This window comes from Egretta garzetta, unplaced genomic scaffold, assembly GCF_000687185.1.
Source record: "Egretta garzetta isolate BGI_Z169 unplaced genomic scaffold, ASM68718v1 scaffold152, whole genome shotgun sequence".
NCBI lineage: Eukaryota > Metazoa > Chordata > Aves > Pelecaniformes > Ardeidae > Egretta > Egretta garzetta.
In genome coordinates, this window is record NW_009259037.1 from 1,520,425 (window position 1) to 1,548,054 (window position 27,630).

The 27,630-nt window shown below is 40.8% G+C and overlaps 1 protein-coding gene across 1 annotated transcript in view; it reads right to left on the reverse strand.

The window, feature by feature from the left end:
• DOCK1 (dedicator of cytokinesis 1) overlaps positions 1–27,630 on the reverse strand; it is a 316,870-nt gene that overhangs the window by 16,901 nt on the left and 272,339 nt on the right. The window contains exons 41-49 of the mRNA XM_035890418.1: positions 24,963–25,104; positions 24,700–24,778; positions 24,341–24,425; positions 22,803–22,889; positions 18,998–19,174; positions 17,897–17,980; positions 12,616–12,753; positions 8,733–8,878; positions 4,686–4,884 (exon numbers count right to left, since the gene is read on the reverse strand). Of these exons, the coding sequence (XP_035746311.1) occupies positions 4,686–4,884; positions 8,733–8,878; positions 12,616–12,753; positions 17,897–17,980; positions 18,998–19,174; positions 22,803–22,889; positions 24,341–24,425; positions 24,700–24,778; positions 24,963–25,104 (1,137 nt within the window). The remainder of the gene's footprint in view (positions 1–4,685; positions 4,885–8,732; positions 8,879–12,615; positions 12,754–17,896; positions 17,981–18,997; positions 19,175–22,802; positions 22,890–24,340; positions 24,426–24,699; positions 24,779–24,962; positions 25,105–27,630) is intronic.

The window sequence follows — 27,630 nt, forward strand, 5'->3', positions numbered from 1 at the left end:
GGGGTACCCTGGCAGTGATGGCGTTTGCCTTCCCAAGTCACCGTTACATGTGATGGAGCCCAGCTGTCCTGGAGACAGCTGAGCACCCGCCTGCAGGTGGGAAGGAGGGAAGGAATTCCTTGTTTTGCTTTGCTTGTGCACTCAGCTTTTGCTTTCCCTATTAAACTGTCTTTACCTCAACCCATGAGCTTCCTCACTTTTAGTCTTCTGATTTTCTCCCCCAGCCCACCAGGGTGGGGGACAGGGAGTGAGCGAGCAGCTGCGTGGGGCTGAGTTGCTGGCTGGGGTTAAACCATGACATCTTTTAAAGCATATTTTTAGTAGAACGGATAATCACTTTCTCAGAGGCATATAATTACAAAAAAGCAACTAAGGAAATACACTAATTGATTAGAAAAGCTGCAACACCAGAATCAAGAGAAAAAACAACTACAATCAAGTTCCCAAGTTAACCTGGTCTGTAACTACTTGTCTCAAATTTTAACTTCTTCTGTGACTGACAAGCTTGGACCTTTTCTTAAAGCTTCATATAAATCATAGCTCTGCTAGGGAATATGAACTCTTTGGAGACCACTAATCCATAATGAACCCATCGCTAATTTTTTTTCGGTCTAATGAAAGCAGGATCAATAGTGAGTGATGTTAGATGCCACTAAATCAATATAATGTACAGCCTGTTATTCTGATTTCTTACACAAGCTTTTGAGTGGTCTGTTAACTACCTGGCTTCAGTGTTAGGTTTGCTATCAGCTCATGGAAACAAAGAACTAACAATGAGAAATTATGTTAAAGAAGTTTATGCGATACTTAAAAGATGTAAATCTCTAGAAAACCATAAAGACATTTCTGATCATCTTCACACACCAAAGCGCTTAATTTATCTGCTGATAAGATCATAGTAGTACAAGATCTCTGTAATTAGGGCTTGGGTTTTGATCAGTCAATAAATTCATTACAAGTACATTGAAATTTAGAAAAAAGTATTTGAGCCATACAAGTAGGCAAAACTGCCTCTGAATGCTCCTTTTTAAAGAAAATGTAAAAGCTCCAGGAAATAATTCTGTTCCAGGGCTCGGGCACCCTCCAAGTCAAGAAGTTCTTCCTCACATTCAACTGGAATCTCTTCTGCTTCAGTTTGTGCCCATGGCCCCTTGTCCTGGCACTGGGCACCACTGAGAAGAGTCTGGCTCCGTCCTTGTGACCCCCACCCTTGAGATATTTGTAGGTGTTGATGAGATCCCCTCTCAGCCTTCTCTTCTCCAGGCTGAAGCTCCCAGCTCCCTCAGCCTTTCCTTATAGGAAGCTCTGCAGAGATGGGAATGACCACTGTCCGACACGCCTGCTACGCCACTCGCTTGATATTCTCTGTAAATTTGGCATCGTGCTTGCATTTACGGTGCACAAACCAATTAGTAGTAAATAACGCAGGATCCAGAGGAGATTCATACATAAGGTTATTGATGCATCCTTCCCTCCTGAAGCAAACCCTTGGTTACTACCTACTTACGGTGGGTGAAGAATAATTCAGGTTACGAGTGTTGTCAGGCAACAGGTAACTGTGTGTGAGTGTGTGTGTGGGGGGGGGTGAGTAGCTGAAACCAGACTTTTGAACTGCCAAGCACAAGCCTGGTATTTGCCAGCTACAGCTGGCATGGGCTGGCTGTAAACTGCGATGACACCTGGGTGGAACAGGAGTGACACACACCGAACCCTCCTATTAATGACATGAGACAGAGCCAGCGACTAAGAGGCTGACCGCCCGCTGTGCTCCTGCACATAGATTATTTTGACATAGCCCACTATCCAAATCCATCACGGGTCCTCATTTACTCGGTCCCACCAGTGACAATATGGAGTGCAGCTTTTCCAGGCTGCTCTGTATCCTTCAGCATCACCGTAGGCTTGACTTCATCATCCAGTCTTGCTCACGAGAACTTCAGAGCAAGACGTGCCTAAAGTCACACTGAAGTCAGCAGGGGGGTCTGCCACATCCTTCCTACCCGCAGAGCCGCCGCCTCGACCACAGAAAGAAGGAAGGAGGGCTTGACCCATCTGGTGTTGGCAAATCCAAGCTGGCTGTCATTCTTTCCTTCGTTTTCTTGAAGGTACTTATAAAATTGTCATCATACTAAAGAAAAGTATGTCTTCTGCTGTAAAACTCCAAATATTTTAGAAGTCAGAACTAAGAATCCATTAGAAAATTCACCAAATAACTGAAATCTTGTAACTGAATTACCAATGGTACAAGTGAGTTCTAAAATTCTCTACGGAAGGAAACCAGTAACTGTAATACAAAATCTAGTAACCAACAGTAGTTTATTACAAAAATATCCCTTTAAAAGCTCTTTAAATATTAAATTTCTATTTCTAGTCACATTCGGATTTCAACTTTTTGGAAAAAAAAAAAATCCCTTTGTTTTTTCCCCCCTCCATTTCATCACCATCTTTTTTTAAGCTAGCAAACTTTCTGCTTTTACGCTCCTAATGCAAGAGAAATCCAGATGCCTTTTTCTTCATAAAACACAGCAGTAACAGTGCTTTGGGAACAGTTTCAACTTAAAAAGGGAACTTGCACAGAGCGCAGCCCACAAAAGTAAAACAGTGGACAAGCTGAATTCTTACCCACAGAAGACAACAATTTCCCGTTTACGTCACTAATAGGGGACATCTGTGCAAAAATTTCAAGACAAGGCAAATTTTGTCTTTAAAATTCTTGACATTGTATGTACAAAACTCCTGAAGACAGCAGTGGGAATTGTACAACCACTCTTGTAAACTAATCTCAAAAGTGTTTCCTCTATTTCACCTACAAGAGAAAATGAACCACGCTACCACCAAGCATTAAAAATTGACTTGGTCATTTTGTTGCTCATCAAGTAGTTTGCAGATACTGAAAAGGGAGAGGTTTTCTCTCACCAGTAAACTCCTTTTAATATTATTGATCTGTGGATTAGGTAACTTAATTCTAACATTTAATTTCCCTCCCTCTCTATAACCAGGGGAAAATTAGTCATACCAGTCATCCACTGAAAGCTCTTGATGGGAAGAGTGGAAAACTCGAGTCAAACCATGCTGGGCTTTGCTCATTTTTGTTCCTCATGACAAATGGGAATATGCCTTGAAGGGTTATCGTGTCCTCCTTTCCAGCCAGCATTTGCATTTTCCCAGTCATAAGCAATCTTCCCCAATGTCCAAGACCTCTCAGAGATGACAGCGACCTTGCAGTGACATCAACCAGATCTTCAGCATCCTTGGAAGCCTCACTTCTATCTTGTTGTGCAAGTCCAACTGACTGAGCTGCCCTGAAATACAATTTTCTTCTCCTGTGGCTAATGCTCTTCTTCCAGAAGCCTGTCTGGGGATCTGGGAGATACAACTGCAAGCGTTGCTGCTGGAATGTTCAGGCTTAGCCAAAATACAACTGCTGCAATGTGCAGAGTAGAATGCATTGCGTCAAAAAGATGAGACGTATGGAAATCTATGCAAAATGTATTTGTTGTCTGAAAACACTCTAGCAATGCTCACCTGAGTGGCTTTGGCAGGAGGAATCCCCATTGAAACAAACCAGGGCTGGTCCCAAATTTACTGAAGTCAACGGAAAAAACTCATGGGCTTCAAAGAAGTCTGAGATGCACAAAAGGGGTTTTATCCGAGTTTGTTGCCAAGCTAATACTGGGCCTAAGGTCACATCAGACAAAACAACTCTGATCTTCCGAGATGTCAGAAGCTACATATGAGAGATTAGCTCATCTCCAGATGGAAAAGGAGCAAATCCAGAAAACAGAGGAACTATAGCTGAACATCTAAGCAATATTCAGCTACCGATACCAAACAGAAAGACTTAAAGGATCTCATCATCGCAGGTCAGAGAGAAATGGTTTTGAAAGTCCAACGTAAATGACACAGCCACCAGTAAAAGACACTCTATATTAGGAGTTGGCTCTACAAGTACTTGTGCAAATCTTTAAAAGAGCATTACATTTATTTCTGGAGGGCAAGTTTTAAACTACTGGCCTCAAAACAGGTGCCCAGGCAGAGATTTGGAGGTTACAGTTAGTTCACGCCCTCCCTGCTCCAGCTTAAAATGGCCTTGGCTTTCAATTTCAGAGCTAAAACTTCTCAAGTTACCTAAGCCTTTAGGACAGTTCCAGTGAATTAAATATATGCCAAGCAGAGAGGGCTTAAGAGACATATGCCCTGTAGTTAATACCCTTACACACAGCCACCAGTGGAACTGCTCACGATTTTCTGCTCAAAATAGCCTTTCAAGAATACGTAATCGCCATGCACGAAACGACCTTGTAACATTTCCACCAAAAAGTGTCTTGCGGTAGTCAGCTGAAATATGAGAAAACCCATCACGATCTGTTGGGAACCATAAATTCAAAAGGCTGCTAAAATGGTAGCACTTATTTTACTTAGGATATACCATCTGTTCCTTTTATCAAATCGTCATATATAGCTTTTGGAAAGATTTTTATATGAGATACCATGATTTTTTTTTACACTGTAAATAAAATCTGTATTTTTGATTCATTATCACATATATTAACATCATAGCATATTCCCTTAGACTTATTTTTTGGTCTAAAAATAAACTAAATCATAAAAATCAACATTTTTATTTAAAAAGAGAAAGAACACTGCTCGGAATTGGATAAGGCATTACTTGCTAATAAAGTTACCGTTTCTGAAAGGATCACTGCTTCAGACTGCTGCAGAGAAATATCAGTAGATTTAAATTCTTTATCAAATATCTCTTGATGCTTGCTGTTCCTTTTCTCCTTCTTCTTTTCTTTCTTGTCTTTATCTAGGTCATCCTTGTCCAATTTATCTTGAGACCTAGAATGCATCTTTTTTGGCAGGAGGGGCTCCAGCACAAACCTAAAAAAAAAAAATTGTTGTTGCTTAGATCAATAAAATACTATTTTCAAGCCACCTAATTTTCATTTACATATTTCCCCAAGTCTCACTTGAGTTAACGATGCTTTGCTAATCCAGGAAAACTCATTAGAGAGAAAAAGCGGGGGCAGAAGGTCATTACAATCACAATTGTCTTACAATAAAATTTACTGCAGGACTAAGGAAGAACCAGTACCGCGCATTTCCCTGCTCTGTTGTAAATTTACTGGTTTACAGCTACCCAAACTCCGGAGTTTCACTGTATGTGGTTTACATAAAAATGAGTTCCTCATCCAGCACTCCCACTGTACATGCCCTGGCACCGCGGCAGGCGTGCTCGCAGACGCCTGGGAGCTCCCGTGGCAATCAGCGCCAGACGACTGCCGGTAATTATACCACGCATTAAAGAAATGTCACCCCTGCTCCCCCTGCACCTTGAAGGCAGCCCGTAAGCCTCCCAATGGCTTAAAGAATCTCTTTAAAAATATAGCCAAGTCCCCAAATTCCTCCTGGAGGTGGGTTTTTTTTTTTTTTGGTTTTTTGTTTCGGTGGAGAAAGAAGATGCATTTATCCCCCAGAGAAGGAGTAACAGTTGGGAAATTGTTTTGCAGAGGTGTAGTGATTTTCTGTTGAACATGCACAACAGACAGCGCTTTCTAATCCTCGCAGCTCGTCCATATGACAGCACCTTTGCACAGAAAAGCAACCAGTATCACCCTTAATGCAGAGGTAACACCTATGTGCTGCACAAAAGCCCAAGGTGTAGAGGTTTAACCCCAGGCACGAGCACCATTCCCGCCTGTAACAACACCCTGAGTGCGCACATTTGGTTTTGCGTGCACGCACGAGGATATACATCTCCATACCAGCGTGCAGGCATATCCGCACAGATCCATACCTCTGCTCACCTACAGCATGCCCTGGTGAGGGGGAGCCAGCAGGGCTGAGGCTCAGCTCTTCTGATATTACAGATAAACTCAGGAATGAAAAATCATAGAATCATAGAATCACAGAATGTTTTGGGTGGGGAGGGACCCCCAGAGGTCACCCAGCCCAACTCCCCTGCAGGAGCAGGGACACCTTGAACCACATCAGGTTGCTCACAGCCCCGGCCAACCTGGCCTGGAATGGTCCCAGGGATGGGGCCTCCACCCCCTCTCGGGGCAACCCCTGCCAGGGTTTCACCACCCTCACTGGAAAGAATTTCTGCCTTAGATCCAGTCTAAACCTACCCTGCTTCAGTTTAAACCCCTTACCCCTTGTCCTGTCCCAGCTGGCCCTACTAAAAAGAGCTATTACCCTCAAAACTAAAGCCAAAATCACACGGGTTGGGAGACAGACTGGCAAGCTTTTTTCAGCCCATTTTACAGGTAGGGAAAAGGGAGGGCAATGACTTGCCTGGGGCCACAAAGCGCATCAGTGACCAAGCCCAGACCAGGAGACAGCTATCCTGGCGCCGTGTGTTTCAGCCACCTACATTGCATATTTTAGTCGCTTCTGCCACGCTCCGCTGGGCTGGAGGGCAATGACAGCCAACTCGCAGGCTGGTCGCAAGTTTACAAGAGGAATTGCCATTCTTCAGACAATGATTAATTGCTTCCCTTCCAGGCATTGCTATTATTAGTACTATTAATTATTCGTGTGCAACGTATGGGTGATAAAATGGGCTAGCACGCCACGCTCCTACTTGAAGTACATTAGGACTTTCAACAGACGGCAAATCACAGAGGCACGCTGGGACTTCCCCGCTTCCAACCACCGCTTGTAAGTGCTCAGATTTGTACTTCTAAGTCCCATTTTAAGCAGTGAATAAACCCAAGGTCCTTTTTTAAAGTCAGCGTTTTACTTATACATAGAGTTGGGAGTTGTAAAACACATACTATGTCAATGCCTGCTTTGAGTTTTTACTGTTTAAAAGCTCCAAAGCAGGAGAAGCTGGCGATGGCATAAAATACAAGTTGGGTGATCTGGGCAAGACAGTCTGTCGGCTCCAAATTTAATTGTTTTTCTTAGCTTCATCTCTAATCTCAGAATTAACATATGAAGAGAGGGGGAAGGGGAAAGCAGGAGAGGACAACCGACCATAAACCCAACTATGGTAGGTATATGGGTGACTTCTTCCAAGTTAGTAGCGACAAACCACCCACGTGATTTTTACAGCCATTTGGATTTTTGAGGTCTCTCATTAAGTTATTTACATCTGATGATTTGTCTCCTCCTACTCCATCGATCAAGCAAACAAGCATTTTTTTCAGGTCTTCTCAGTGATGACAGTTGTTCATTATATTTTCCTTACATATATTATAGCTGTATTGCCCCAGGCTCGGAGCAGGAGATGAGCTACCCTGTCATCTTGGGGAGGCTTTTTTCAATACACACACTGAGTAGACTCATGAGATCCTCCAAAAGTGCTGAGTGACACCTGCTACAACAAAGCTGGGACAGAGAGGTGAAATTTAAGAAAATAGCATCCGATGCAAAAGAAAAATATGTGTAATGATTTTGAAGGGAAAAAGAGGCAGAGGTAGACGCAGGCAGGGTAAGAATCAGTATTTTTCTTCTGAGATAAAATAAAGTTGCCTATAACCTGGGATGGTAGCTATCCCCAAGTTCTGGCAAGACAACTTTTGTGGATGGATTAGTCAAAATGCGTTATCGTCTCTGCTGTCCTACGCTTATATCGACATGACTCACCGTGTATACATTCTAGAGGGTAACGTAATGAGAGCTGAATTGAGTTCTGTTTGTAGTTCTTCCCAACGGGTAAATAAACTGTTTGTAATCAAGGTAAGTATCATGTTGGTCCTTAGGTGCTGTATTTAATTTTACTTGATGCTTTTACTCTCTAGTCAGGTAATAACTCCCTCTGAAGGTGCACAAGGGACGTGAACGTTTCTAGCACATCTCTAAGTTAGCAGTGCTTCAGGAGGCTTTAGAACACTGCTGCCTTGGTCAAATACCGAGTTTCTGGATTATGGGAATGCCTGGGGGGAGGAAGAGGGAGAAGGGACTTCTGAGGCTGCATGGAAACCCCAGAAAGAAAACAGATTATTTTGTTCTTTTGAGGGATGCGACTGCGAGACAGGGCTTTATCAACAGAATTCCCAGTTCTCATGTGAAATATCTTGGTAAGTCCTGAAGTACAATCTTGCCATAAGCAGCTTTTCCTCTGGCGGCAAAAGTGAGAAGAAATGATTGAGCGGTTAGCTAATCCCTTCCGTCGCCCAAGCTCCACCTGTTTACAGCGACAGGGCCGGCTGAACACACGTCTCATCACCGGCTTTCCAAAAGATCACTTCTGAACTATTACACTTGCAAAAAGGGGATAATTTATCTCCTCTTTGGGGTTTTTTGTTTGAGTGTGTAGGGGGTTTTGCTTAACTTTGTTTTAAAGAGGACCAAGAAGAGCATTATGTATTTATCTCAGTTAAAAAAAAAAAAAAAAAAGGACAAGGAATATATCTTAAGATAAATGTCTGCACAGGTTGGGTTCTTTTAGCCAATATTAGGCTGTCATTTAAAAGCGCCATCCCCACCACACACTAGCTACTCACACCACGGTGTCACATGAATGTTTGTGGGGTATGTTACGATGAACCAAATCTGGAGTAAAACACACTAGGAAAAGACCCAACCCCAAACCCCCACAGTTCCTTATGAGATCAAACAATCGTCATGCCGCCGCACGGGAGGAGTCAGTTGGATGGGAAGGAGTGACACCGTGATAGCGCTGAGGTCTGGAGCGGGGTGGTGACAATCCTCAAAACCTCTAGATGCGCCCACCAAACGACGCTTTAGAGATGAGCCCCGAATGACTCTTTCTTACGCACCCATCCGAGCCAGGTCGAGAAGGTGTGCTGTCGGAGGAGATGGAAGACACCGATGCAACAGAGAGGGGTCTTGAAGACGACGGCATCGTGAAGGATCTCACCATAGACCGTGGCCGACTGCCTCGTCTATCATCCAGACTTGAAGGCTGCAATAAAGAAATAAAAGATTTGTACTTCTTAAATCACAAAATAGCTGATATCTGGTTACCAAAAGTAATGTGGAAAGGTTCGATGGTTTTTCTTCCATGTAGAATCACAGAATGTTTGGGGTTGGAAGGAAGGGACCTTTAGAGGCACATGGAGTCCAACCCCCTGCAGTGAGCAGGGATACCTTTAACTAGATCAGGTTGCTCAGAGCCCCATCCAATTATTTAATTATACATTGTGTTTAACCACAAATAAACACATTCTAAAGAAAATCCATTTAAAGGCCTAGGAAGAAATATTTAGGTCCTCATAGGCACATGTATAATTTTAAACATAGTCCAATAATTCACTTGTTTCAATGGTATTTACATGCGTTTTTACATCTGGGCTTTAAAAAAGGAGCTTTCTACAAATAATTTTTTTTTTTTAATCCATCTCTGCAATTGAAGTGACTGACCTGTCAGTATATTTAACTGAAATGGAGTTTTTTGGAGCAAAAAAAAAAAAAAGGAATAAAAAAGAAAAAACCACTAAGAGGAACTTTATGTCAAGAGAGACAATTTACAGAGTGGCATCTAGGTTAAGAAGAAAATATATGAAAGGTTTTTTTATTTCAGACAATTTCAGAGTTCTGAATATTTATACAAGCTTTGTCAGTCATTAATAACTGATATATGCATAAAATAATTGAACTCTTCCAGTCAACAAATACGAATCTCATGCTGTTTAATTACAGGTATATTTTCCACCCTGTCAACTACTGGTAAATTGGCCTTGTACGAGGAAGACAGAAGCGATAAAACTCCATCAGTCCTGACAATTCTTACTGGTGGGTAGAGTGAAATTAGAAAGATAACACCACCTGCATATGACTTTTCAGTCATCTCCCCGATGATGTAAATGTGTATTATTGAAGTGACTGACATGCAAGTATCATTAATGTCAATTATTCCTGTTCTCCCCAGGAATAAATTACTATTTGAACTTTTCTCTTCCTAAATATATTAGCAAGATGGGATTTGAAGGACTACGAACAGAACACCACTTAGAAGGACATCATAAAGGCTGGCGTATCCCCCTAAGATCTCAGTGTTCCCATTAAAAAAAAAAAAAAAAAAAAAGTCAGTCATCGCTACAGACAAAAGTGAAAATTAATCTCTGAAGGAAGGCCTGTCATAAAATACAACAGGATACTTCCCTGGCACGTACTATTCCACTGAGGTTTTGGGAACTCAGAGAACATGTCTGTTGGCATGCTTTGGCTGCCCCACCACCTTTCTTGCTGCCTCCTTAGTCCAGGATGCTCCGCATCTCACCGAGCAGAAAGCTGAAGCTCTCTCCCTCGCCATAGCCCACATCACCCACTCCTCAGAACAAACCTCTGTGGGATTTTCCAGAGATACTTTGGATCCAAATTCACACCCTGTTTACATTGATGGGATTGGCATCACATCCATAAACTCAGTGGCATGCAGCTATAGTGACCCTAATCAGAACTGGAGGAAGAGGGTGCTTGGTTTAAGGCCGTTCAGGCGTACCTTGGTTGCTTCATTCTGTTTAGAATCAGTTTGGTGACTCCTGCTCATTTAGGGGCAGAAGTAAATCTGGAAAACTTGTAATTGTTATCAATTTCTTTCTTCCTATTTCTCCATCTTTTATTTCTTAATTTATTAAGGACTAGATTGTGACGGAGCTCCCATCCAATCTTCTTGCCTTGGAGGGTTTAAGGATGAAGAGGCATGAAGTGGGCACTATTTTCTCTCTGGTCTCCTCTGTACAACTGTGCTTCAGGCACTGAATTTTCAGGTACAAGGCAAAACCCACAGCTGCAGATGGTTTTAGCCTCATGGCTGCAGAGATAGCTTTGAAAATCCAAGCTCACGAAGTAATATCTGCCTCAATGCATTTGTGAATTGATGCAGCACCTCCAAAAATGATGACTCAACCCCAACTGGGGCAACCATGCAAAATCTGGCATTTTCAAAAGGAAGCCACCCCTCACTTGCAGGGAAGCGCCTGCCATTTGATACCATGTCCTTCGCCGGCTGGGACCCGCTAGCTGCCCCTCTTCTTAAAAGGCAGTTAATGGGATTACAGTGCAAGCTCTGTATCTGCTTCCAAGGTGCCAGGGAAAGCCAGGGACGGAGACGAGACAGCAGTCCAAAGGGCAGGCTGGCAAGCTGGCTGTCCCACGCCATGGCCCAGTAATTAATGGTCTGCTGGTGCTTTCCTTTGGTTTTAGATGGCTTTTGCTGACAGAAGGTGGATTTGTGCAATCTCAAAGATCTGTGTAATTTTAAAAATAAATCACTGCTTTTTGAGATCATCTGGTTTTAATACCAGTTCTTTTTGTGGGAAATGGTTTCTGGTATAGATATTCCTGAGTCCAATTTGGGGAAAATGCATTATCGTCCTACATGATACCACACTGTTTGCTCTTTTGAAGGTAAAATTTTCTCTAAAAATCAGGTAAGTGCTGTAGCTTGAAGCTCACTTACGTGTCCTGAACCCAAATGAACAAGGCAACTCAACATCAAGTACATCTGATGATTCCAAGTTCAGCTAAAAACCTTTGCAGTAAAGGAGGGGGGGGGACGCCCCAGAATTTCCAACGTGCCAAGAACAGGCACCCTGCGGTGCCATCCTGCTCCTCCCCAGGCGGTGTCCCAAAAGGCAGGGGGGGCTGTAGAGCCACCAGGCAGGAGAGGAGCCACAAATCACATGATAGGCTGGCTACCTCTGCGTTGGAGGACATGCGGGTCTTTTCTGCTAAATGTATGTGCTTTACGTTCTGGCGCAGCGAGAAGATGTGTATCGCATATGCAAGTTTCACTGTCATTTCACAAATATACCTAAAAATTATAGCATGTTTACACTACCCTGTCAGGACTACCCGTAGACGGAGATAAAGCTCACCCCAGCATCCTTCAATATATTCTTAGGACATCAGCTCCATAGTCAGTCCTAGAGCAACTCTACCCACTTGCATGTCGGGTTTGTAAATAATTTTAAAAACAGATCATGTAATAGCACCCAATCCACATGGCTTTTGACTGAATTATCAATTATATTCTGAATTACGAAGCTGAATGCTGGCTTTTGGCCTTCTTCCCTGATGGGTAATGCTCAAATTAAAAGCAGAACAAAACCCCACTGGGAAGGCCACCAAATTCTTGGCTGTGCCTTAAAGATGAAACTTTTAGCAACTGAAAATAGCTTGTTGGAATGAGAAAAGCATGAACTCCAGCACCAGTAAATCTCGTTAAGTAGCAGCTATCTTTTTATTGCCTGCCTACATTTAGTGTGGTGCCGGAGTACGTCAGATTGCACGCTACTGTGGAGCAGCGCAGCCCTCACCTCTCTAAAGGAATTACATCTACGCCAAGGTGACATTCAAAGAAAAATCATGCTATAGTGGCTTTTTTTCTTTTTTTTTTTTTAACCCAAATTCCTTAAAAATGGAATACTGAAGAATTATCTTGACTTTCAAGGAACAGATTCAGGTAATTTAGAAATTGTTCCCATGCTAGAAGATGAAAGTACCGAGGCTTTCGGAACATCTCTTATAGCATCTGCTCAGTACTTAATAATTTGATGACCGCTGAGAACAACCAGGCAATGCTGCATCAACACTGCTTTTTCAATCAGTGGGACTTACAATGCAGAAATACACAGTTGTACGTGATTTAAAGAAATTCCATATATTTAGGAAACATAAAGTTAGGAGTTAACTTACGACAGAGCGGACCCCGTACTGTTTTTCTACTTTGTCTTTGAGCTGCCTGAAGCAAGCCTCCATCCGCTCGTGGAACGGCCGCAGCGCCTCCGTCACCTTCTCCCCGTGAATCCGGATGCCTTCCGCCAGGAACGGGATCTGGAAAGCAGAGTTACGCTGCTTCAGCCTGCCCAGCCCTTCCTAAGCGAAGGGTTAGGGCCAGACCCCCATGTGTTGCAAGAGGAGTGAAAGATCTCACGCAATAACAATAAAAAGAATAATAATAATAATTATCGTCGTCATCGTTCATTGTATATGAAGCACAACATAGTGAAAAAGGATCTAAAAATCCGTTATACGCGATTTCCTCTTTTCTCCGTTAGCCAAGGCCCTTTAAAAGGAACACACCCGTAGTTCTGCACCGTAATCATATACTGAATTTATCAGATAGCACAAATACGCCTGGGATGTTATATTCACAGGCCCCCATGCACCCTGTACTTTCAAATGGCCAACTGATGAATGGCAACTCTTGCACCGTAATATCACTCCCTTCCCAGTTTCATGAGAATAAAACCTTGAAGGAGAAAACACTTGTGCATGTTTTCTTTAATGAACTGCAAATGAGCTACACTCATGGACACGTATACATTGCAGAGCAATATTTATTAATAAATCCTATAGTTTTATATATTATGCATTTCTCCTTAGAAAAATTATTTTATTTTCTTTGGGAATAAAACAGAGGAGCAAAAAATTAAATTAATTCCCTTTTGTAACTGAAAATAATCATTTATCTTCAAGGCTTCTGTCACAAAATATCCATGCCAACGCAGGATTATATAATTAGTTCATAGTGTGGAGGTGTAGCTGACCTTTTAAAATGTTTTAAGAGAGACATTTTCATTCCCACAGCTATCCAGACATACCATTAGAGTTTTCTACCTCCAGCTTAGGAAAAATATTTCCTCTTCCAGGTCCGTTTCAGCCCACACAGTGCTCTGATTCTAACTTAGATATTCTCTGCAGCAATCAAGCTAAGAGGCTTCTTCTTAATAATTCATAATTAAATCATAATACTGATTAAAAACAGATTTTTCCAATAAGACTGAGCAGCAATCAGAAGGAGTAGCTTTATTAGTAAGGAGAATAATAAATACACAGATGAATTCCAGATGAACAAACTCAAGAAATCTTATCGAGATGATTCTCTGTGATTTGGCACTATTTAAATGGCTACAGATTCTTCTAAAGACTGCAAAGAGAAGCAAGAATAATGACAATAGTTTTTACTGTCGCCACTTCTATTTATAGCCATACGGATTTGCACTCTACAGAAAATAAACATTAAAATCAGAAAACTTCCCTGCTCTGAGTTAAGTAAATGAATTTCCAAATTTTCATAATTATCAGGCCACACCATGACCCTCCTATTTTGCAGGGAGAAGTGGTCACTTGGGTCATTTATTTAAAAGAACCTGCTGACTTTTAAAATGGATTCTTTTAAAAAAAATCAAATTACCAAGATAAAGTACACATGGGGTGTGAAACTTCAGCTCTGAGATAATTTTTACAAGCAGAAAATGCACTAATGAGCCTGTCCGAGGCATCAGGCATCTCCAATTAAGAAAAATCGAGCAGTATGGAGTAAATGACATTTTTTGTATGGAAATCTCCCAGTCAGGAGAAAAAAGAAGTAGGTGCCTCCTAGTGTGCCCCAAATTGAAGGTGCCACGGAGGGTTTCACTGCTGGTATACACCAGGCATGTACAACCAGCCATGGAGAGCTTCTGGCACTTGGAGAAGCAAAATACTGGGAGGGCTGATGGCCAGGTCTGCTGGGGTGAGTGTGGGTTGGGTTGGGAGAATATGAGCGCCTAAAGGCTGGTGGCCTCCTGATACGGGAACTGTTGAGTCAAGATATCGAGGAAGAGACAAGAGGCAGCAGGGAGTGAAAAGACCAGAAACCTCAGAAGAAAAGGCTTGATTATTCCTTAGAAGAAGTTGAATTTAATAGACTTCCCGTGGCTTTGCTACAGAACTTCTGTGAGATTTCTGAGTCAGGGTATTTGGTCTCCCTGTCCAAGACCACGTAATCCTTTAAACATTTATTAAGTACGGAAGGAAAGTACCTTCAGACTCTTTTACCATTTCTGCTTCACCTTCTTCTACTAACTTCAAAATTCTTCCTACGTCTCCTTTCCAGACATTGCCACAGGGAAATCCGATGACAAGTGACACTGAATTTTAAACCTCTATGAACCTTCATCGGATGCAGAGACACGAGGAAGAATTTTGCCACATTCATGACATTGCCAAATCATTTGGCTTTGGAGCAATGGGTGGGTTTGCTTATGGCTCTATTTCAAAAGACCTTATGGGCTGCCCTCACCTTTGGAGAGGTGAAACAAAAAGCAAAGGTAATGTAAGTAGCTGAACTAGACACAACGAGCTGAATGAGGAAGGAAACAAGCTCACAACAGCACTAATTCCCTAACTCTAATCTTTGTTGATTTTAAAATTTTATAGTTCCACTGCAACTTAAAATTATAAAAAAAAATAAAAAAATCAGGGTAAGATCTTGCTCTGCTTGGCTGAAAAGGATGAAAAACACCCATTTGAATTATTAAAATGAATATAAAATCTTAATTCTTAAAAGAAAATCTATAATAATAATGCTATCATAAGATACAATCGTAGAAACTTAGTTTTGCTGCTAAAATTCTTTCAGCTACGTAGAAGCAGCACAAGATTTTTATGTGACATACTAGTTTTGGTATGCTGTAAATACATTAGCTAAACGCAGAGTGACTAATGTCACCAATCACTCATTTCCTTACCATCATTTCAATCAAGCATTTCATTATCTTCACGTTAAAATAAAAGATCAGCTTGAAATGATGTAGTTGCACGGAGACATTTTTTTCTAACTGCAGAAAGCACTAAGATGGACAAAAATGGACATTGCTTTACTAACGGTATTTATCTGAAAGGATAATAGACAGAAGAAACCCATATACTTAAAGTTCACAGGGATCATAAAATATCCTGATATTTTATGATATCCCGAAGAGCGTGAGTTCCACAGCACAGTGGAGAAAAAGGTAAGGTAAGGGGATAGAAAAAAAAAAATTAAATTTAACTAGTCAGCTGATAATATGATTGTCAGGCTACTATTTCATATATCCAGATTGATTTATACAGCATAAAGAAAATCTCGGTGTGATTACAAAAATCCAAGCCCCACATTATTGAAAAATGAAAACTCATTTTTGCTTTCAATCACTGTCAAGCCCGTGATGAATTCAGACCACTGCCTCACTTCGGAAAGTTTCCATAACAACTCCCTCTCCTGATGCCAGCCGATATTCGGCCGTCAGCTCCCCACCCCGCTCCCATCTACTCCCGCTGCCACCGTTCTGAAAACTGGCATAATTTGAGAGAGGGGTTAAGCTTTAGGATACGCTAAATGCGTATCAAATGGCTAAGGAAATTTAAAAGCACCAATTTCCACCATGATACTTTTTTAGTGAAAAGACTTTTTGGACATAAAAATAGTTTTTGTTCCCTTTTCTCTATTTTTCTGGTTCCTATTGTTTCGGAACTACAATCCTGATGGGAAATTATGCATTTAAAACCACTGAATAATTAAATTAGAGTGATTAGCTGCCACACATATTTTCAAATAGCAACATTATTTTAATATACAAATGTCACCAAAGTGAATCTTTGCTGAGGAAAAGCGTGTTTGTAATTCATTCGAAGTATCGCTATCAGAGGCAAAGACAGAGAGCTGACATGAAGTTAAGTCTTCTGGGATCACATTATTTTCCTCCATAAAAACTTAAAGCTCCTAAAAATCTAATCTTCTGTAAAAGCTCACAAGAAAATAAATAAATAAAGACATCATTTTTTTTGCAGACCAAAAGAGTTTTTATTCACTGAGACTTTTATGGTCTTCAGGGGACTTTTTTTTTTTTAATTCTGTATCTTTGGTTCTACTACCTCTAGGACTGAAACCAATAGAAATGTAAATTATTTCCTTTATTATAAAGACAAAATTGAATATAAAAAGACAATGATGCCCTTTCTTCTTCTAGGGGAAAACCATTTCCAATCATATTGGTATTTTTTTAGTTATGAAATTATCTTGAGACCACTGGAGAATGTCCAGCATATGACTATGAAACAAAACAGCAACTGTTTCTTGTTAGCCCTGAAAAATGTCTTTTGGTACAGGTAAACACAGTTCTTCATGCAAGAGGGGGTTCCTGCTTTGTCTCGGGCACTGGGCTGGAAACCTGGGTTCCATCCCCAGTTCAGGAAAAATGACCTGTGTGATCTTACATTTAAATGATTTCTGCTCTATTATGTCATCATAAGAATATCAGGTTGTCTCACATGCTTTATGGAATCAATCATAGAATCGTTAAGGTTGGAAAAGACCTCCAAGATCATCAAGTCCAACTGTCAACCCAACACCCCCATGCCTACTAAACCATGTCCCAAAGTGCCACGCCTACATGTTTTTTGAACACCTCCAGGGATGGGGACTCCACCACCTCTCTGGGCAGCCCGTTCCAATGCTTGACCATTCTTCCAGTGAAGGATTTTTTCCTAATATCCAATCCAAACCTCCCCTGACACAACTTGAGGTCATTTCATGGTTTTGTACTATGCTAAGCTGTACAGCAAAGGAAGCAAAGGTTTCGCAATGATGGATTTACTAAATATTTTGCATGCAAGTTAATTTTTGCAACTCCCACATTTAATATTCTGTGCTAAAAGGTATTATAAGTATGCATGGGAAGTTTTATAAATGGAATATAAGTTGTTTGAAGAAAGAAGCGAATATGTGAAGAAATACTGTCCCAGTCTGTGCAAGCAGGAGGAGGGATTCAGGGTTAAGCATTTCATCTTACTGCCTGAGAAGAATTTCTGAAATCAGCCATAGAAAATTAAAACGTGAAACTAAATTGCCAGCAATACTAACCAACATTATTAAAAATACTTTCTTGTTTGATACAGATGAGACGTTTTCACTGTATTATGGTTACAAAAAAAAAAAAAGAAAAAAAAGAAAAAGAAGAGGTTGATCATGTTTGCGGGTTATTCCTTACAGGTTTATCAAATGACAAATGATGTCAGATTTGAAAAGACGAACTTTAGCTCAAGTTCCGAGACAGTTTTAAATGCCAAAGTGTACGCAGGGTGAATAGTTTAATGTCTGGATTTTCTCAAAAGTGACACTAAACTGTCTTTGTACAGCAGTTGGCCCCAACCACCTTCAATTTTTTTTTACCTGCCATGCGATCAGATCCTTTAGTTTTTCAATCTTGTCATGATCTTCTGGATGCTCGTGGATGTATTTTTCAGTAAAAAAAGCCTAGTCAAGAGAGAAATGAGCAGTTATTTCAGAAAACGAATCAACATCTACCATGGAAGAATTACCTATAGCAAAGATCAATCAACCAACCCCAAAGTTCTGCAAAACAGCAGCAATAGCTACAAATACAAAGTGAAAACCTAGGCAGGAGATACAGAAGTTTTCAAGCTCTTAAGATGAAGACAGCAATCTCTCCTGAGCAGTGAAGTGGGCAGGTGAGCATATGGCGATCAAGACCAAATCTCATGGGCAACCCCGTGGAGGACTTCTGCTTGGCACGTCCCTGAAATGTCTCTCTAGCAGTTCCCAGGGTGTAAGAAATGTTGGTAGGTGAAACGGGTGAGAGTTACAGACGGACATAAACGGATGGGTACAGTGACACGACGGTCAACATATACTGGCTCCATTTGTGTTATGAAAATACGTGTTGCTTGTGTATGCTAGCTTAATATGATTAATATTCACAACACAAGTAAGAGATACAGCGTTTATAGTTTCCTGATGTTAATATCTTATCCCATATAACTTTAAAAGCTAATTCGGAAATGCGCAGGCAAGATTATTTAGACATATTTGCAACAGACTGACATCTCAGAATTTGCTACCATTGGATTAATCCTTTAAAAACTCATGCATTTGAAAGCAAAGGAGAGAATTGCCATTGGTTACTTTGGTCACTGAAGCTCCGATGGCCAAGCACATCAGAGCGTGCACTGGAAATGTCATCAAGTCTCATCCTCTAACTCCAGTAAGCAACCGTCCACCACGTCCCTACAGAAGTACTCTTGCTGCTAAACACATCAACTCTCACTTCAAATGCAGAAAGGCAAAAAGGTATCCATAAATATCAGAAAGCCATTAAAAAAAAGGTAAGTTTTAAGCAATGTCCTACAAAGCAGGTATGAGGGGACATTCACACAGGGATTATATACAAACACACACACACGTCCTGCAGGATTCCTGGGGAGTCCAGGCTCAAGAGCTGGAGCACTGCGGGACAGGTAATTTTGACGTTACCTTCTCATAGTTTGTGAACCCTCCCATGACGGCAGGATCCACAATGCCGTTAAGTAGCATCGAGAGAGGGTTAATGGGTAGATTGGGATCATTTAAATGCTGCTGAATCATATTATTGATCTTGTCGTTCGTTAGCTGCATGGTTTCTATTGCATTTTCCAGTGGACTAATTTCAACCTAAAATAAAAACAAAAGGAGGTTTCAATCAAGAAGCAATTTTTTAACCTGCCACAGAACTACCTGTCCGCCAAACCACCACAATGAGAAACATTCCAGGAATTTCAAAATGAAATATATTTTAACCAATAATTAACAGAAAGGGTGTTTTTGGGCATTTAGGTGTTTGGTATCTATATACGGCGGTAACCGATACGATAATTAGTAACAGTGGAGAAAGTTAAATGCGTTTCACTGCTGTAGGGCAGATTGCGTAGCAACCCAACAGAGCAACATTTAGAAAGGCTCTCAGAGGACTCGCGTGAGGTTTCTGGAGGATTATGGAGAACACCAGAGATTACAAGTTGGGGAGTTTTAGCAGTACAAAGAAGATCCAGCTTAATGTAACAGTAAGAAAGAAACGACAACTTAATGTGGATTTTCCGATGGAAAACATAATCCTAAGCAGCTCAAAAAATCAAGAAGATATTTTTGCAGTGATTATTTTCATGTGTTTCCAAGGAAATGGAGTTCAGTATGTTGAAGAGATGACTTTTAATCTATCTGCTGTGCTTCTTCCCCACGAGGTCACATTTTCTTCATCTGAATGTCGATAACCAAAGGAAGGGCCACCTTGTCTAGACTGTGCTCTTCCCTGGAAAGGTTGGACCAGATGATCCTTGAGGTCCCTTCCAACCTTGGATTCTATGATTCTATGAAATTTCCTTTCTCACATAGCCTGGACTGCAATGAAGAGAGCTCCTCAGGTGTCTTCATGGGGCGAATTAGCTCTTATACTGCGTAAAACTTGCTTTATTTTAACTGACTCATCTCCAACTATTATTTATGACCAGACACTGTGTCTTTCAGAATGACAGTTGCTCATATTGAAGAAACAGTATTAAAACATTTAAAATGTTGCTAAAATATGTACATTTAGTGAATGGGCTGAAAATTATTTAACTTGCAGCAACCCAGAGTGTAGATGGTCCTCGCTGGAAGACATAGCCTACTCATATTAAAAAATGATGTGGTAGGAATAGAAAAGGAAGGTTAATTGAGGCCTGTGAGGAAAATGCAAGTGTATATTTGATTACACCCTAATTTACATAAATGCTACATAAACAAAGCAGCACTTCTACCTGGCTATCAGTTGCTTACCATGTTTCTGAGAACCACTTATAATCAAATCTCTTTAGTTTTTACTCTTACACCTGCCATCTGATTACATCAAGGATGTTTTAATTAGCATTTTAAAAAGTCTGCTTGGTGAATTATTCTGGAAGGCAGGGAACAAGCCTGATGTTTCTGCCGGGGCTGTGGAGCAGGCCAGGCTCCCATGGACAGGCAACGGCTGCCCTTCAGAGCTGAACGTGCTACAAGTGCAATGTGGACTGGGACAGTAAGACCATATGGATGGCAGGGTTAGGGGAATGGTTGGACTTGATGATCTTAAAGGTCTTTTCCAACCTAAACGATTCTATGATTCTATGATGTGATTCGGCAAGCACTGTTGCAAACATTGTATGCTAAATTTAGGATTCTGTTATTTGTATTAATGGGCTTATAACTATGCAATAATTTGTTGATGAACCATTGCTTTTAAAGCTCTTGAATATCTACAGAAATTAGCACTCATTGAGCTGACAGTCATCTTTTTTGATTTTTCTGTATCAGCAATCACGGCTTGCTTTCTCATTCTCCTTTCTTTTACTACTCTTATAGTCCTCCCGTTAGTTTTTTGAAAGCAGATGGAGGACTGCAGTTCCCATCCTACTACTATAAACTGTGCTTTGGACCTTTGGAAAGCTATTTATTAAAAATATCTATACTTGTAAATTAGGAGCCTTGTTCCAAGTAGCTTGCTAACGCTGGACGCTACACAGTCTATCATGGCAAACGGAAATGATATATTCCTGATACATTTGAACACTAAAAATTAAACATCGAAACAAAATAGAGATTAGGATTTGTACTTCTTAAAACCAAGCATAATTCAAAATCCAGTTTCTAATTCAGGCTGGCCTCAGCAAATTTTCCCCCTACAACTACTGCTGTCCAGCTAAACCAAATCAGATCCAGAATAATGAACGTGTACAACAAATTCCTGGCAGATAATGAACAGATTGAAAAGGTTTAGGTAAAAGTACTCAGAAGGAATTTAAAAAGCGGATAGATTTAAGGAAATTACGCATGTTCCTATGGGTTATGTCACATAATACACCACATTTATTAAATTACTCAGTTCTCTCTCAGCACTGATTTGATACGATCTCACCTCTTCCCTTAAAGATATTCTAGTTCCATCAGCGAAATATGAAATGTGCAAAGCTGCTTTAATTCGTCATGTTTAGTAAAACATCGATAATATCAGTATCCATAATCAACATTTAGCATTACGGGGATGCAAACCCCGTGATCGTGCTTCCAGCATTTTAGCTGACAGGGATCTTGAAGAAAGTCAATACCAATTTTGTAGTAACTATGCCAGAGCTAGGTCAAAAGTTATCCGTTGCCGTCTTCTCACATATTATTAAGTTCCATTCTGGTATCATTTTTCAGCTATGCGACTAATATAATCCTTGCAAAAAGCTTACAGAAAGCACTCTCCCAGGATTTATGCACATTTCGATGACAAGCATAGCGTTCAAGGTGCGTGTATACAAATTGCCTGCATAAAGCAGCCTGTCAGCCTGTGCTCTTACCTCGTAAGGAAAAGAGACTTTCATCAGATTTGCCAGCCTTTATAAACAACGCGGTTTGCAATCATGAAGATAAATACTATCTCCTCTATCAGGATTATATTGAAAATACAAAATTCATTAAAAATGCAATGTGTTTTATTCAGCTGCCTATTACTGTCAAACATCACATTCATATTCTGTTACTATAGATACCATAGTAATTTTCGGCATTACTTCTGTTCATCTAAATACAACTGTCCAACATAATCTCAATGGAGCAATGAAAAAGGTTTTAATTAATCATATGCAAATTGTTCTTTTCCTTTAAAAATAAGCCTCACAAGAGAGATTTAAAAACTGCAGTAACAATGTTTTTATTGCTACTTAAAAATTACAGCTGCGTAAGAATAATTTAATCTTAAAGGCGTTTAATGGATATGTCTTATCTAAACAGTCTAAATGGCAGAACAGAGAAATGCGTAATTTGGAGTTACGCGGTGAGGTTGCTAGGGTGTATTTTAGCTAACTATGGAGATGAAACAAAAACAACCTTTAATCACAAATGGGAAGTAGAGAAGAGATGCAGACCCATACAATGCATTCCGTTGATGGTATATTTTGAATAAGTTACAATCAAAAATACCCAAATCCTCTTCTCCAAAATTCAGCCTAATTTCACTTTGATGCAGCAGGGAAACCCTGCAAGACCCTCGGGTCGTTTCAGGGACATGGCTGTGATGGCTCGCTGGCTGAAAGCCAGCAATACTTTAGAAAAGTACTTCAAGCACTTGACCGGACCTTGCCCTAAAGGCCTGGAAAACCCAGCCCACGTTTCCTTCTCTCGGTGGAAAAGCTGAGTCCCCCTCAGTCATAATGAGCATCCTCAGCGAGCAAGTTCCCTTCTCTGAGGGTGCCAGATACAGCCACAGCGATTTCTTGGCTCAATAAAGCCAAACAGATCTTACCATGAAAACTGATTTGACTTCAAACCACCTCAGAATCCCCGGTAATTTATACGCTGTCACGTAGATGGTTCTCTCAATCCACATATTCTGCAAATACAACGTAAACATCAGGTTATCAGATTGACAGTTTTTACCTTAAGGAAAGCCTTAAAACATTATCATCGGGAAAAGGAACCGCAGTACGCCAAGACATTACGAAGCCAGGGCAAAATTTCAAATGGAATCTGCTTGGAGAGATGATGGAGCGGTGCCAACTGAGATCCAATACATGATTTAGCAGAGAACGACTGCTCTCTTACCAAAGGAGAACACGATGTAAAAGATCTACCTGTTCTGCTGGACCGCCATTTTTCCCATGTTTTATTTTCTGTCTCGTTTTATTTTCTAGAGCTTTCAAGGACCATCCTCCACCAAATCACATCTTGATATAGGGAAAGCTTCTTTCCCAGGAGGGCAGAGGAGCTGAGGGACCGGTCCCTGGGGAGGCTGGGCTGTCCCCATCCTCGGAGGCTTCAGGACCTGCTGGGGTAAAGCCCCAACCAGCTGGGTCTGACTCCGGAGCTGGCCCTGCCTGGAGCAGGGGGTGGACCCATCCTGACCTGCAGATTGTGGCCCGACTTTGTGATCCTGTGACTCCGTCTGAGCTGTAAACTGCAATGGCTTCGTTGTAACACTCACCGGGTTGAATTCAAGGATATGTGATTTAACACCTCTTCCTTCACACGTGTGCATCTGGTTCACGACCCATGTGAAAGACATCTCGATCTGATTTTGTTAGAGCTGGCATATGTTGGTAGTTAATCTTATTTATTGTGAGGCTTTTTCAAAGCAGAATTGTTTATTCCATTCTCCATTAATAGAAGAGCTTTCAAAGCGATCAAGATATACCTGAATTTTTTATCTATGCTCAAAACATATTGTAAATGGTAGCATGCTCTAGAATTATGGTTTTAGAAAGAGGGTTGTGTGCCTCCTCAGGTAAACCCACGTAGCTTAGCAAATTAGCAATTTTTGATATAACAGCCACCACGAAAAGCCAGACTCTAAAAGAGTCTCAGTCTTAGCTGTAGGAAACCACATACTCAGAGTTCATTGGCACATTGATTAGAGCCTGCTACTGCACAGAAAACCAAGGTCTTCGCTCAAGAAATGATGCAGTAATGTATTACCTTAATTACTACTACTTGATGTAACCTGTTGTAACCGTTCTGATAAATACAAGCTGTGCTCAAAGGGAGTTTTATTGACCGTAAGATGAAATGTATGGTTTTGTAAAAAAAAAAAAAAAAAAAAAAAAAAAAAAAAGAAAGTAGATGCCCAACAAGAATCTTCAAATACAGCTTTGCCCATTTTTTCTATCGGTATTAAACAGAACAGGACAAATTGGTTTAATTGAATTTCTATGAAAAATAATCACATTTAAACCTGGAATTTATTTTTCAACAACCAAACATGGTTTCAACAACCAAACCAATGGTTCAGATTCTCAAAATGAAGGGGAATGAACAAGCAAACACCAAAAGTACTCTTTTTTTTACCGCAAATTCATTGTCCGGGTTTTTCTCTCCTTTTCGAACAGGGCGCGAATACTCAAACCGCTGGACTTCATTCACCCTATAGAAACTGAAAAAAGGGAAAAGCACAATCAAAATCAAATATATCTGTTTAGGAATTGTTGCTAAACTCTAGTACCAGACAAAAAGTTTATGCATAAATATAAAACGCTTATGGGATCACTGTTTCCCAGTGGGTTGGATGGGATCTCTGCTAATGTTGGCAATACCCATGAAATGTCCTCCCAGTTACTACCCTCCTTGGCTGCGTACAGATCAGTTATACAGCAACAAGAACCAGTTTAACAAGAAGTGACCAAATTGCAAACCCCACCAAAACTCACCTCACAATTTGTTCTGACACTGGCCTGTGAAATTTAGACGGTAAATCCAGTTTTGGCTTTACAGTAAAGCACTGAATATCTGAATTTGGGGGTTAAGAACTGAAAAGTGAATTTCAATCACGCAGAACGGGCAGCTCAACAGGAATGCGAAGAAAGGACAGAACCACAAAATTAATGTATTACACCCATAAAGGCAGAAGTGCAACAGCCTCCTGCTCCTGTTGGCCATAAATCCAGGGAGCCGCTGTACAGCCTAAGGATACACTGGCCGGAGGAGTTTTTAATGTCGTCGCCCGGTGGAGACGTTGTTTTCATTTTTTCTGCATTTGGAAACTGAGTCAATAACCTGGCTTCGAAGTCTTCACGGCGTTCATACTCCTTTCCCCGGTAAATGAAGACCTTGTTCTGGAAAAAAAAAATTGAGAGGTGAAATCCTAATACCAGTATCCTCAGTAATGAACGGGGATCTCAGAAGCATTGACTCCAACGCTGGTAAGCGAGGTATTTTACATTCCTCACGCTATGATATAATCAATAGTTTACAAATATTTTATGCCAATTCAATAAAGCCCCAATGGATTTCCTTACCTCCAGTTCAGCACTGAGATCATTAAGCAGGCGCTTACCTTTAGGCATATGTGTAAACCAGACTAAATTCAACAGGGTCTAAATACATGCTATTGAAGATCTACAAAATAGGGAGCCACCAAAAATGTCTTAAGACAAATTAAATCCTTTACCAAATCCAAGATCTCCCTCTCTGTTATTCCTCTCATCCATCTTGCACAGCTAATGGCGGAATGGAAGTAAATAAGCAGCATTAGGCTTTTTATAACACAAACATTCGTTAAAAGGCATTGAGGTGAGCAAGCAAGGGTAGCAGAGAAAAGTATAAACCAAGAACGATGACAATTTTAGGAGGAAGGTCCAAAGATACTGACTTTTTTAGGAAGACTGATACACCCCAGCCTTCACATTAGCCTGTTAGATTTTTGCCATTGCACAGTTGTCTGCACAAAGCATAACTTTTAAATTAAGTATATTTTATTTCTCAGTACTGGTTTCGTCTTTAACAATAAAGAAAATTAAGATATACTTTATACAGTCCATTTATGTCCTGAACAAGCACATTAAATTCTATCAAAAAATGTAGAAGATGACTTGTGTATTTTTAACTGATCAAACATATTAAAGTAAGCTTTGATATGAACGAAGCGCTTGCATCTGAATATGCTTAACCTCATTACTTCTCTCAAAATGAACACTTGGCGTTATGACTAGGGGTAGAAAACGGGAATAATTTACATTTGCCCAGTTGGGTTTAGTTCTGCAATGGTGCCTTTTGAAAAGCACAGCAGACAAAAGAATACTATTTGGGTGAAAAAAAAAAAAAAGAAAAAAGGGCAGATGCCTAGGAAGAGTATATATACCTGTAATTCATGTATATATTCATGAAATTTCCAGGAAAATATGACAATAGAAGAAAAAGGTTGTATTAAGGATTTTCTCAATCAGCTTTTCAGGCCCTTAATAGCCAAATTTTTGGAGTTTTTATTGCTCCTTTATTACAAACGGACCAATCCACGAGGCTTTTGTAAAGCACGGTGTTTTCCTGTGCTTGCAAAAGAAAATCACTCAGTTGTGAAGTGAAAAAGCCGTTGAGTATCAATACAGTGGATCAACGCTATTCTGCGGCGTACCCCTTGGACTGCGCAGGACAACGCAGCGCTTCAACGGGGAAATGACGTTGTATTCTCTTCATTTTTCGTATCCAAGTACACGGTTGAGTTAGAGGCTGAGACAAACCACCCCAGGGCCACGCCATGCACTTGGTCAAGATGGTTCATCGTGCCTGTTGTGATCCCAGTGCAACCCTGCTCTGGTTAGCAGCTCCGGATCGCCGGATATTCCTGAGGTGTCTAGAGGTTAACGTGTGCTCTGTTGAGAGTGACTGTATGTGTGAAAAAATTTCACATAGCCACAAGCCCAAAATTTCACGACTCATAGCCACAAGCCCTTTTGCACAGTTATCAGTGACTTTATCGTACGTTCATCATTCTGAAGATTTCTGATAACGCACATCTTCCCTAAGGGAATATCTTAAAATATTAATTCAATCATTTTCTAGAGAAATGAGTTAGTCAATCTTAACAGTGACTCCTTCTTACTGGATATTTAATATCTTTTGCCTGGTAAAACCTAAGAAATGATTAATAAACATTTTACAAAAATCTGATTAAAGCTTTTTTACTTTATGCACCACAAACATTTTTTGCTGTTTGATGCTTGATAAAAGCTGTCGCACGTACATTACAAGAATGTCAAACACCACAATATTTCTTAGATTTTCCGCATCGCATCGCTTTAGAGTTGGTCTTTTGATGCACACGGTAGCTTGCACACCATCATGCCTCGGCGTCTGTTACTAACATATGGCTTTGCCAGTTTGCAGAATCTCATGTTGTAAGCTTTGGGGCAGCTCTGGGTACCGATGAACCCGCCGCCTTCCTGCACGCTCAGAGTCTCTTAGGCAGGAGTTGCCCAGCCATAATTTGGAGACCAAGCAGTGGGCTAATGGAGAAAAGCTCATCTCCCCCAAAAGCTCCTGTTTGAGGGTCTGCACACAACGGATGCGGCAAAATACATTCTGAGCCTGGCAGGAGCTGCCTGGGGTCAGCTTATTCCTTTCCACAGCCAAGAACTTACAATTTATTGCACTTCTCAGGAGGGATAAATGGTACAAGTCTGCCTGTAGTACGGCATCCCAGGGCGTATGGGAAGCCACATGCATTTGCTGCTTCTTGGGATGATTCAAGAATTTCAGTTTCTTCACGTGGGCCTTGGTTAGTTGGTGAAAAAGGAGGCTTTTTCCAAATGCACACCTGATTAAGTCAACATTTTATTTCCTGGGATTTTTTAAAGCCTTTCCCT